At 36.6% G+C, this 13,092-nt stretch overlaps 1 protein-coding gene across 3 annotated transcripts in view; it reads right to left on the reverse strand.

The window, feature by feature from the left end:
* The window catches only part of HELZ (helicase with zinc finger), a 287,790-nt gene that overhangs the window by 102,238 nt on the left and 172,460 nt on the right, over positions 1–13,092 (reverse strand). For all 3 annotated transcript variants that reach the window (XM_036756959.1, XM_036756961.1, XM_036756960.1), the window contains exon 16: positions 2,279–2,457. In XM_036756959.1, the coding sequence (XP_036612854.1) occupies positions 2,279–2,457 (179 nt within the window). The remainder of the gene's footprint in view (positions 1–2,278; positions 2,458–13,092) is intronic.

Genomic DNA, 13,092 nt, shown 5'->3' on the forward strand with positions numbered 1-13,092 from the left:
TGACAGATCCCCTTTCATCCAGATAAACACAAATTTACCATGATTATGAAAAAAAAATTTCATCTCCCCTCCATGTCATTTGACACCTTGCAACAATTCTAGCCCTTGATCCCGAAGTTCTTTCTAAGAAGGAGTTGTCCAAACCATTCCAGGGTAAAAAAGACCTATCAATTAAGGGGGACATGAATTTATTTTCCAGGATGAAAATAACTTTCTGAAGGGGCAAAAAGCCCAAGGCCAGGTAATTAAGCAAAGATAAAAATAAGGAAAGCTTGGAGAGAGTCAGTTAGGACTATAACTAAAAATAATCTATCCTTTTTAGGTAGGTCTTCCTGAAGAATGCTTCCATGAAACTGATGGAGTTGAGATCTCATCTCCTTCCTAGGGTAACACCAATTCATCACAGATATAGCTACTGGAAAGCGGGGAAAATAACCTTAATAATCAGGGACATGATGAGATGAAGAAAAAGGTTGAATAAATCAACTGTCCTTACAGAAACAGGTTAAGAATCACACAGAATCATGCCATACTGATCTTTCAAATGTAGAAACTTTTATTGGCTAGAAGAGTATCACTGAGATGTAGCTAACCTTATCCTTAGTCAAGGGGATCAAAGGATAACATGCCCACAGAAAATGCCCACATCACCAACATCCACATCCAGATTGACCATGTAACCAGTCCCCCATCTCTTCCATTCTCATAAAAGGAATCGACCTGATTATTCAGCTCAGCAGAGAGTGTACGATGTTTCTGATGGGCACTAACATGCCCTACAAATAGCTGCATTCTGTGTGAGGCATCAGCAAAAATTTCCCATCATTCTTGACCTCATCCAGTCCAGTTTTCTCTAGGCTCCAGACCACTCAATCAGACCCCAGGCCACCGATCATCAATCAGCAGAGATGAAGACTTATCTGATTGACCCTCAAGGTTCTTTCAAATGCTAGCCATGAAGATTATAGCTTGACCTTCAGAGTTACCCTATTGCGAAATTAAGGATTACCAAGGTCTAGTTGCATGTAACTCTCTCATAGTGGGCAAAGCCATCAGTAAACCAAGTAAAATAACATTCTTCAAGAGCCAAGTCCAGGTAGATGGGAACACTGGCCTAGTGAAAGAAACAAAGCATCAGGGTCACTGAGACTTAAGGTCTCAACTTTCAGTAAAATCACAACCTGTTCATGAAATACACTAAGACTTGAGGCACCTAGGTAAACAATCCTGAATATATGTACACCATTTCTATTTATAGAGGCCTCATGTCCCCTACCCATCTTATCAGAGGAACCATTTTGCATCACCCAACTCATAATGAGAAATTCTAGAAGACCCTGTGTCACCTGTTTAGGAGCAACTAATGACTATTAACAGGCCGACAACTGCTTTTCAAAAGCAACATAATGAATGGTTGATTCAAGGAGTTTACAGATCAAGAAGCCTAAGACTTGTTTAATCTGGCCACTCCTTTAGTTCCTGCCAAAGACTCCATTCAGCCTGGTCCAAATGAACAGAGACCTCAAAAATCAAAGGCCCTGCGGGATCATAAGGACTCCTGGGAGAGACTGCTGGACAGCTCACTTTGGATCTCCCAGAGATACAGCCTAACGTGGGATCCACTTGAAAGAAGAAGATACAAGGGTAAACAAGGTACATCAACATACCAACATGGGGAACATGAGTTCTCCAGAACCCAAAGAGTACCATAAGCCTCTGAGCTTACAAGGGATTAATTGTCAGCTGCTTAAAATAGATTATATCTGGAATCACCTGAGTTTTTCCCATCTACAATGTATTCTCCAAATCTTGACTAAGCAGGCCAAACCACGAATTTTCTTGGGGTTAATCTCCTGCTCCACGTCATCTAAGCCATAAAATGATCTAAAGACAACCCACCCAGTCAACACTACATCATCAATATAATGGTGGACATCAATGCTTTCAGGAAGTCTGCCCGCCAAACTACAGCAATATGAATGAGAATTTGAACAAATCTAAGAAAGTATGGCAAAGGCATACTGAACTCCCTCCCAGATAAAGGAAAAACTTCTTATGACATCTCAATCACAGGAATACTGAAAAAGCAATTGGCAAATTCAATACCATTCCTTCAGGGCTTGAGCTCCTTGGTCCACCATAATGACATAGGCAACAATAGCCAAAGCTATTCCTTTTTTAATTTCCTCTAATCTTCTGTTAAAGTCTCTAGGTACCACCCCCTTTCTTCGTCAGCCACCAACAATTTTAAAACTTTTATTATTTCTTGGCAGCCTACCAGGTTCAAGATCCAGTTGACAAAGGTACTGTGAAGTATTCAATGTAACAACTACTACTCGTTGTTTAAGAATGTCTTCTTTCTGTGGCATCTGAAAGGTGGAATGTGTGCTTGAAATCAAACAGTACTGATGTACAACTGGGTGGACAGTCTTTACCCAGCGATTTCTGAAATATACCCTAGAAAACAAGAAAAGAGCTTATTTTCAATATGACCTTAATAATTATAGTGTCTGATTTATAAAGCATGAAGTCTATAAGAAAAAATTTTCTTTGGAAGATAAAGCTTTCCTGGAATTGACAATTAAACCTTTTAACCACAGCGATTAATGTTAATTTCTTCACAATGCCTATTTTTCTACTACTTGATTAGACCTTAAGTTAATTGCCACTAGTGTCTTTTATATAAGCAACAGAATGCAAACAGAAAACAACTGAGCAGCTAGAGAGTGCTTGTCTAATCCTTTTAAATTGTTCAAATCATTTTGCAACAGTATTGCAAAGAGATTAATACGTGGGTTGTAGGAACAAAAGGGAGATGTTGCTATTTACATTTCAATACATGGGCAAGTATATCTTTTCCAGGTAGAATACTATTAAAACAAAATATATTAAGAATCAATTACTGATTATCCACACAAATAAAGAAAATGATGATCAGAATGTGTGTGTGCATGCACACATAAATAAAATTTTTATAACCTCACCTGTGATTTCATTGTTATGAACAACTCCCACTGCAGAAACTTCCTCTACCAAAGCAAGCTGGCAACCACTCAGCAACTCACAGTCTTACAGAGTAACATGGGTACTGAGAGGTTAAACAACTGGTCCAGAGTCCCACTGAGGTTACACAGCTAACTACTAACATCCATGCAATGGGTTTGAAGTCACATTCTGGCTACTCCCTTGATTAAGTTAAAGTTACTGCTCTGAGTTTCAGTTCCCTCATCTGTAAATAGGAAGTTTAGACTAAATGATCCCTCAATATCCCTTCTGCCTCTAAATTTAGGATTTTTTTTTTGTTTTTGTACTTCAATATAAACACAAAAGTGCCTGATATTCCAGGAATTTGCATTTCTGTCAATCACCACCACCATACCTAAAAACCCCAGCCGCTTGTAATAAAGACTACTTGGGCAAGACAACAATACTGCAGTTATTGGATACTTAGGAGACAGAATTATATTAGAGATAAAGAACACTAATATGAATTTGATAAACCTTTATCAACTTTTAGTAAACTGAAGAATTCATTTAACTAGACTCTCTTAACTGTGATGCTTGACTTATGTCCACAAACAAAGAAAAAGGGCATGGTTAGCAGGAGCATCTTCCTTTGACCTGACTGTAGATTGCTTGCCCTGATTTCTTTTACAATATAGTAGGCATACACTGAATATTTTTTAATGGACTGATTATCTTTTCCACTTTATAACATATTAGAGGGCCTCAATAAGCTGATCTTCAACAAATGGATAACTCCTACAAATTAAAAGTTTTTAGCAATGTAGGTGCAAGTCCAATAAACCTGACTGCTATGGGGAGTCCTTGGCCTGCCTGTAAGGCTTACAGGGGTCTAAAGTGTAGTTAAGCCTAGATCTCAAATACAATGATGTCACATAGTCAAGGACCAATTCATGAAGAACCAGAAAAAATTATCCAGGTTTTCCAACCTATCCCCTCTCACTCAAAACTGTCCATTCTCTACAAGAGTTGACAATGGATCTGATGTCAGAAAACAAGTTTCAAACAATGGCACTACTAGTTATTATTTATGTGACTGAGCAAATCCCTTAGCTGCTCTGAGCCTCAGTTTCATCAGCTGTAAATTGAAGGTGTTATTTACTCAAACAACCTTGAAGGTCCCTTCTAATTCTGAATCTATGATCCTATGAATCTATGAATATGAAAGGTGTCTCATAACCGGCCTAAGATTAAGCTGCAGTAAAATTTAAAATATCCTACAAGAATCCACAATAATACCACTTTGAATTTTTATTGAGGCTTTTTTATATCTATTATCTCATTTTCCTCATGATAGCAGCTATTGGCCCAGAAAATGCATTTGTGCAGAAGTAGAAATTTAGAGTCAGGATTTAGAGTCAGAAAACAGAGCTCTGAATCCTGATTCTGCAACCTACACACTAGCTCTGTGACCTTGGGCAGATCCCTTAGCATCACTGTTGTCTCTTCCCATGTACAATGGGAATAATACTCCCCATAGCACATACTCCCCCAGGATTGCTGTGAAACTCAAATGAAGTAATATAGGCAAATTACTGTGTAAATGTAAAGCACCATATAAACATCAGCTATTCTTATCTTTAAATTACAGAGGAAGGTATTGAGGCCTAAGGCTCAAAGTCACCTAACTAATTAGAGGAAGAATGAAGACGTGGACCCACATTTTACTGATTCTTGATCTAGTCAGTGCTTTTCTGCTATACAGACAGTCCTTGTTTTTCACCACTTCACAATTTACCATTCTGCTCTTTCAGTATTGCCTAACAAACAGCTACAGTATAAATAGTCTCATATTTATGGAAAAAATATTTTCTAGCTCCCTCACACATTTGGAATGGGTCTAAAACCAGGTGAAAAAAATCATCGACAATGAAATAACAGACCCTGAACATTCAGCTATATACTACTATATACTACATATATGCATATGTAGTTTGTACGTACATATACATACACTACTATACAGCTACATACAACTACAACAAAATAAAATGAAGGTCTGAAGATTACACATAACAGCATAATCTACAGGTGCTACAATCAAAAGGAAAAGAATGTTATGGTACATTAGCTGGCTTTGTAAAAAGAAACATTTTTTCATGCAACAGCCAAGACATAGGAGAAGCAACAGAATAAGAAAGAAAAATGGGGGAAAAAAACCAAGGCAAAGAGAGTCAAAAAGCAGAATATCCAATAAAAGAATCTTATTCAATTCACCAAATATTTATTACACACCCATTAAATTCAAGGTAATATGGAAAGGTACTAGATAGGAAGCAGCAGCTATAGCAACAGTGGTGGAAAGCAGGGTGAAGGAGAAATAGTAATACCAAGCATCAGATATTCTTATAGCACAACCAACAACAAAGACTCCAACATGCAGAATACAGAATCAATTTGTAAACTACTGGAATGAAAAGTGCCCTAAAGCTCAATACAGAAGTCCTTCATTGTCTTTTATAGTCTTTCCTATGGGTATACAGAAATTGTATTGAGTTATTCCAAGACACAACACCCTAGTTAAGAATGGGGCCCTACTCAGGAAGAAGTGGGGTTAAATAAGGTTAAACCACTTTTGCTTTTAATCTTTTTAAAAAGTATTATCTGCTCATTTTTATGGTTAAAATCAAGGTAGTCACTGCATGTAAATTGTAAGCATATTAGGTGATCCTTTTTATCTTTTTAAGAGAAGATTGGAAAATTACTACGTTCAAATGGAAAAGGGCAGTCATAAGGTTCACACTCCTAACACAAAAATGATCTACCTCATTATTATACTCTGTTTCAGTTGCATGGAAAAAAATTAAGGAGTACTTAACCTCAGACAGCTGATTAGTAATATTAGAAAAAGCAAGCTCTAATATGTAGAAAGGACCTAGAAAGACATCTTATCTAGTTCAACCCCTTCATTTTACAGGTAAGGAAGCTGAGACCCAGAAACATTAAGTGACTTGCTCAAAGTGTAGTAAGTAGCAGAGCCAGGATTTGAATCCAGTTCCTCTAAATAAAAAATTCAGCATTCTTTTCACTATAATCAATGCCACTTATAAACTCCAGCTTTGGAGAGATAACAGGGATTCTAGCAATTAATGGAAAGAGACTTGAAGGCCTAGGGCTATAAACAGACCCCAGGTAAGTTTTGGTTCAAATTTAAGAAAACTTGATAAATTAAAAAAAAAAAACTATTCTAATGAAAAGTACCTATGAGAAAAGTTAGAATAGGAAATCTATCAGGTAAGGATTAATGAGAAGTATAATTATATTTAGGTATTGTTTTTAAAATCTGTTAAGACCAATTATTTCATTCAAATGTTTTTGCTTAGCTGGTTTGGTAAAGAGTGAATTATTTTTGTTGATAATTAATAATAGTTAGCATTGGATAACTTTCTTGATAATAATAGCTAGATAATTGGAACAAGTCAGTAACTCTCAGAATAAAAAACTCTTGCTCTTCAGACCATGAAAGAGGAAAAAAACAAGGTTTATCTACTAAAAATATATCTTTATTACAAACAGGAGAACATAATAAGAGAAATAAACAGCTTGAATACTAAATTTATAAACTTAATTCTGTGAAGTGAATAACTTCATACTGTCTGGTTACCCAAACGGTAAATTATAAAAATGAAATTTATAGAGACACATGTTGTTTTTATTTGTTTTTTCATATAATTTTCCTTTGTATGAGGAAAGTAATAAGTAGATAAGTCATTCTGTGAGTAAGCATTTTACACGTCACCAGAAATTTGAGGATTCCAGTTCTAAGCTCAAATACTAATTAGCCATGTAACCTTGGGAAAATCATTTAACCTTTCTGGACTTTGTTTGAAAACTACAGCTGGTGAGTTTGACTTCAATCACTGGGAAAATTCTAGAATGGATCATTAAAGAAATGATTCATGCACCAAGAAAGTAAAGCAATGATTACAAAGAGTCAGAATGGCTTCAAGACTAGGTCATGGCAGATCAACCTTATTTCCATCTTTGACAAGATTACAAAACCAGTAGATCAAAGGAATGCTGTAAATATAGTTATTTAGATTTTAGCAACACTTTTAATAAATTATCTCATACTATTCTTACAGAGAATATGGAGAGATATTGACTAGATGATAATACAATTTAGATAGACTGGAAACTTGATTGGATGATTAAACTCAAAGAGTAGCTGGTTAAGAGTTTAATGTCATCATGGAAAGAAGTACTTTGGAGAACTCTGTTCTTATGCTATTTAATATTTTTATGAATAACTAGATAAAGGCTGGCATGCTAATCAAATCTGTAGATGACATGAAACTAGGGGCAGAGGGAGATAGCTAACAAACTGTATGACAAAGTCAGGATGTAAAAGATTTTGTCAGGATAGAGAATAGGGCTGAAACTAGTATGATGACATTCAATAAAAATAAATGTAAACTCCCACAAACTTGGGCACAAAAAATAACTTCACAAGTACAGGATGGGGGAAACATGGCTAGAGAGCAGTTTGAAAAAGATCTAGGGACTTTAATGGACTACAAGTTCAAAATTCAATGATTTCACCATTCAACTGAAATTGTTCTCTCCAGAGTTATCAGTCATCTCTTAAATAACAAATCTTAGGGTCTTTTCCTCAATCTTCTTTCTTACTAAGCTCTTTGCAGTATCTGAGATTACTGGTCACCTTTTCCTGGATATTCTTTCTTCTTTGGGTTTCCATGACTCTGAGATCTATGAGTTCTCCTTCTAATTATTTCTTCTCACTCTCCTTTTCTGTATCTTCATCTTTGTCATAATCCCTAATGTAGAAGTCCCCCAAGTTTCTCTCTTTGGACCTCTTCTCTTTTTTTTCTCTACACCCTCTCATTTGATCTTATCAGTACTCATCAGTTCAGTTATCATCTCTATACAAATGATTTCCAGATCTATATATTAAACCCTAGTCTCTTTTCTGAATTCCAGTCCCACTGGCTATTGGACACTGTGAGCATCTCAAATGCTGCATGTCTAAAAGAGAACTCATTATCTTTACCCACAGACCCTTCCCTATTACTTTCAAGGGTACCATCACCTTGCCTGTCTCCTAGTCTTGGCATTCTCCTTCATGTCTAATTCATCATCAGATCTTGTCATTGTTACCTTCACATAATCTCTCCTATGTATTTCCACCTTTCCACTTATACAACCACCACCTTTACAGAGACCTTCAACACCTTTGACCTGAACTATTATAATAGTCTTCTAAATGGTCTTCTTTCCTCAAGTCTCTCCCCACTCTAATCCATCTTCCATTCAGCTGCCAAAATAATTTTCTCAAGGTATATGTTTGCCACATCACCCTCTATTTAATAAACTCCAGGGGTTGCCTAATACTTCCAGAATCAATATAACATCTCCTGGACATTTAAAGCTCTTTATAACTTGGTTCCTTGTTATCTGTACAGCATTTACATTTTACTCACCTCCCAAGCACTCTACCCTCTAGCCATGCTGGCCTACTTTATTTTTCCTTCAAACATGATACTTCATCTCCTTTCTACATGACTGCATTGGCTCTACCCCTTACCTGTTAAACTCTCCCTCTTGATCTCCATTGATGGGGCTATGTTCTTTCAAGAGTAAACTCAAATACCAATTTCTATAAAAGGTCTTCATACTCCCCCCACTCACCCAGTCACTTAAGTCTCCCCCCTCTAAGATTACTTACCTACCACAATGTATCTATTTTGTATATGTCACTTGTTTACATACTGTCTCCCTAATTATTATGTAGCACCTTAAGGGCAGGAGTTGGTTTTGTGTTTTGCCTTTCTGGGTATTGCCTCTTCAAGAAAAAAGACAAACAAGAACAGTACTTAGCAAGTGCCCAAGCACTTGAGCCTATGGACTGACAGAAAGAATCAACAGTATGATAGGGCAAACAAACAACTCATACAATTTAGGGCTGCATTAAGAGGCACAGCTTCATGGAATCAGAGGTAAGAGTCCCTGTGTACTCTGCCTTTGTCAAACTTCATCTAATATATTATGTTCAGTACAGGGCATCATTGTTGAAGAAAGAACGGGAAGGCAATTAGAGGAGGGCAACTAGGATGATGAAGGATGGTCTTAAATTCATGTCATATAAGGATCATTGAAGAAACTAGGGGTATTTAGCCTGGAGAAGAGGAGACTCAAGAGGGGCATGATAACTATGTTCAAAGTAGCATAGACTGTTACATAGACAAGGAATTGTATCTGCCCTGCCTGTTTGGCCCTAAAGAACAGAATCAGGAGTAATGGTTTGAAGAGGCAAATTTAGTCTTGATATCAAGAAAAGTTTCCTAACAATTAGAGCCAATCAAAAGTAGAATAGGATGCTTGCAGAGATACATTCTTCCTTCTCTGAGGTCTTCAAGCAGAGGCTAGATTCATCAAGTATATTGTAATGTGGACTCCTTTCTCGTAGCAGTCGGACTGAGGTTGCTTTCAACTTCCAAATTCTTTAATTCTGATTCCTCTGAAAAATGAGGTGGCTAGACAAGCCAATCTCTAAAGTCCCTTCCAGCTCTAAGATTCCATAAGGCATATTCTCTTATAAACTATGATGTCTTAAGTTTACTCCTAATCATAAAAAAAATCACAGGATTTTAGAAAAAGAGAACATAAATCAAAATACGTATTTTTTTTATAAATTTAGAATATTCCTAAGTTTATAAACTCCACAAAAGTTCTACTTCAATACCTCATCTTAGCACAGAGATGATTCTCGGTTCTCAAATGCTATGTCAATAGAATACAAGATATCTCAAGAACTACCAAACTAGAAAAACTTCAAGTATGCTCCACCACCACCAAAAAAAAAAAAACTATACCACTGAATAAGGCCAACTTAGAGTACAAAATGACTTGCTATAATCTGACTAGCCATTATGTGATTACTTGGCCATGGTAACAAGAAAGAAAGATAGAAAGACAGGAAGAAAGAGAGAAAGAAGGAAGGAAGGAAGGAAGGAAGGAAGGAAGGAAGGAAGGAAGGAAGGAAGGAAAAGGCAGAAGTCATGTGTAACCCCATTCCATTTCTATAGTAATGCTGTGGTGTCAAACTGGAGGAAAAGGCAGGCAGAGGGCTAAGAATTTAAACCATCTACAAACATAATTTAACTATTAAAACTCAGAATGTGACATCTCAGTCCAATGACCAACAAGCTGAACTAGAGGAACTGCTCCATAATAATAAATATTTTCATTATAAATTAAGTCAAAAGGCAAAGGAAGTTGGCACTAAATTAAAAAATGGCTTATAGATTCTCTTTGAAAAGGTAAATAAAGGAGTTGATAGAACTGGTTTCATCAAGCACCCAAAGGCACAAGCAAAAACAGACCACGTGAAGAAATCTGCATCTTTAAAAGAAACTTAGAAATATTCTACAAAGAATTTATTGATAGCCTCTAAATTTAAATTGATGCTCAATGGGATGGTGGATACAGGTAAAAAATATTGAAAAATATGGTTTAGCATTAAGAAATCCTAAGTTTGTAGGATGTCTAGAAGCCTCATATCTGTATGTCATGAATACTTACTTTCTTAAGAAGGAAGTCAGAAGGCACTGGATAAGTTGAGTCAGAATATTGGCACAAAAAGTGGAAAACAAAGCCAAAAGACAATGGCATAGTTTATTATCATTTCCTGTAGAAGATTAACTGATGTAAATCAATCCCCGCAACAAGAAGACCAAAAGAACCTAAAAACTGGCCCAGCCACCAAATAATTGGACATGGCAGCTAAAGGTAACACTGGTCTAGAATATCAATTTATTTGCCAAATGTTACAGAAGAGGATGGTGGACGATTATGAGCAGTATCACCTCACAAAACAGCGAAGAGTGGTGGAGGGAAAACCAACTCTGCAGAAACCTTGGTGTGAAGCCCAACTAAGCCAGATCATCCCAAGAGCATTCACAGATGAAACTGGAAGGAAGACAACAAACAGATGAAAAATGAAACAGATGTGTTGGCATTTTTATAATAAACTATTTTCATTGTCAATGACAGTGAAACCACCATACTTGTCCTGTAACACTTAGTCCATGATCTGCTATATAAGGAAGGGAAAGTGGCACTAAAGGCAACAAGGACAGGAAGAGTAGCTGGATCAAAATATTTCAAAAGCTTTGAGGAATCAATATGCAACAGGGGAAGATATCAGATAATTGGAAAAAATAATATGCAGTATTACAAAAAAAGACCAAAATATCAATAAATGCCATCTGCCTACCTTCTCTCATCTTCATTAAATTCCTTTAAGAATAATCTACATACCTATCGACAGTGTCTTTGATGAAAACATTAGAAGGAATAGGAAAGTTTTTGAAAATAATTTTCCATATTAGACTGTATCTCCACAGTCGGATGTGACTGAAGCAAGCTAATACAAAATCCAAATGCATTTGTTGCTTTTTAATTACCAAAAAACCAATTTCTATTTGGTAACGCAAAACAAAACACAGCACTAAAGGCTTTCTCCAATGAGGTGGTTCTCATACATTTATGATCATAATGGACTCCTTCACAGACACAATGGTTCAATAATCCTCTAATTATCAATATCAAACTAAGGAATAAAACAGTGAGATACATGCTAGCCAAAAGCTTTCAACACTATGATAGAGGAAACCCTGTACAAAATCAAAATGAAAGAGGTTTTCCCTACAGGTGCTATGGTCATCCAGAAGTTCCAATCTGTGGGTGGTACTGTGTTAACAGTATCAAGTTCTAAGGTGCTACAGAGTCTCTTGAATGAAATCTACAATCACTCAAAATAGATTTGATTAGCAATCCAAAGAGGAAAAACCAAATAGCGCGGGGAAATGCCTATTATGTAGACTATGACATGCAATTGGCCAGACAGCCCATTAAGTTAATCCATCAGTGCATAAACCACAGAGAGGGAAAGGGGGGTGGGGGGGAGGGGAGTATTAAGTGCCTATTATGCGCTAAGCACTATGCTAAGTACTTTACAAGTACTATCTTATTTGATAGGCACTGAAGGTGGACAATGAGCTGGGTCTAGAAATTAATAGGAAGAAGAGATGATGCTGGATCTGATTTAAGAAACTGCACAGCACTTTTCATTGATCTCAGGCTGCTCCCTGTCACAAAAGCCCCTCTTTTTAATATTCATATTCTTCTGGTGATACTATATAGCTATAAATTATGGAATACCACGACCTGTAAAGATCTAAAACTCAATAACCCAAAGGACTTGGAACATGGTCAGCATAAGTAGGCAATAGCATATTAGCAACTGATAAAGATAAATTTTATGTGCAAGAAGTGGTAGAAAAGACTTCATCAAGGATATATACAACTAGAAAATGACATGAGCTGATCAGATTGCAAGGAGATGAGGAATGAACAAGTAGAGGCATCAACTTTCTTTCTAAGAGATTTTCAGTGAAAGGTAAGAGAACTATCCGGTGACAGCTTAAGGAGATAAGAAGTTCAAAGGAATTGTTTTTTCAAGGATAGGGAAGACCTGAGAATGTCTGTGAACTGGAGAAGGTGCAAACAGATAAGAAGAGATAGAAGAGGAAAAAGACAAAAGGACAAATCAAGGATCAGCCTAAGTACACAAGCAGATGAGCCACTTCATGCTGAGACTGGAGTAAAGGAGAAGAGAATAGGTGAAGATGTGTAAAGTTTTGAAGTTTGGAAGATGAAAAATGAGAACACTCACCAGAGATACCCATCTTCTCTGTAAAGTGGGGGCAAGGTCATCTGCTGAGAAAAGGGAGGAAAGATAGACTTGGGAGCCTAAGAAGAGAAAAAAAGGCTTGCAACACCTGCTTTCTATGGAAAGTCAAACAGAATTGAATAAAAGGATTTCCAAAACACTGAGGGCCTAGTTGTTAAATAATATTAATAGTAACAATCCTAGTCCACTGTTGTTTTTTTTGTTTTGTTTTGTTTTGCTTTTTCTTCTTCCAGTCATTCAACAGCTTGAATAGGTTTATTCCTATTCAGGCAGATGGTAGGAGTAGGAGTCCACTGTTGAAGATAAGTAAAGTATGATTTTCATACCTACAATGCTCTTATTCTTCCTTCATT

This window comes from Trichosurus vulpecula, chromosome 4, assembly GCF_011100635.1.
Source record: "Trichosurus vulpecula isolate mTriVul1 chromosome 4, mTriVul1.pri, whole genome shotgun sequence".
NCBI classification, from domain to species: Eukaryota; Metazoa; Chordata; class Mammalia; order Diprotodontia; family Phalangeridae; genus Trichosurus; species Trichosurus vulpecula.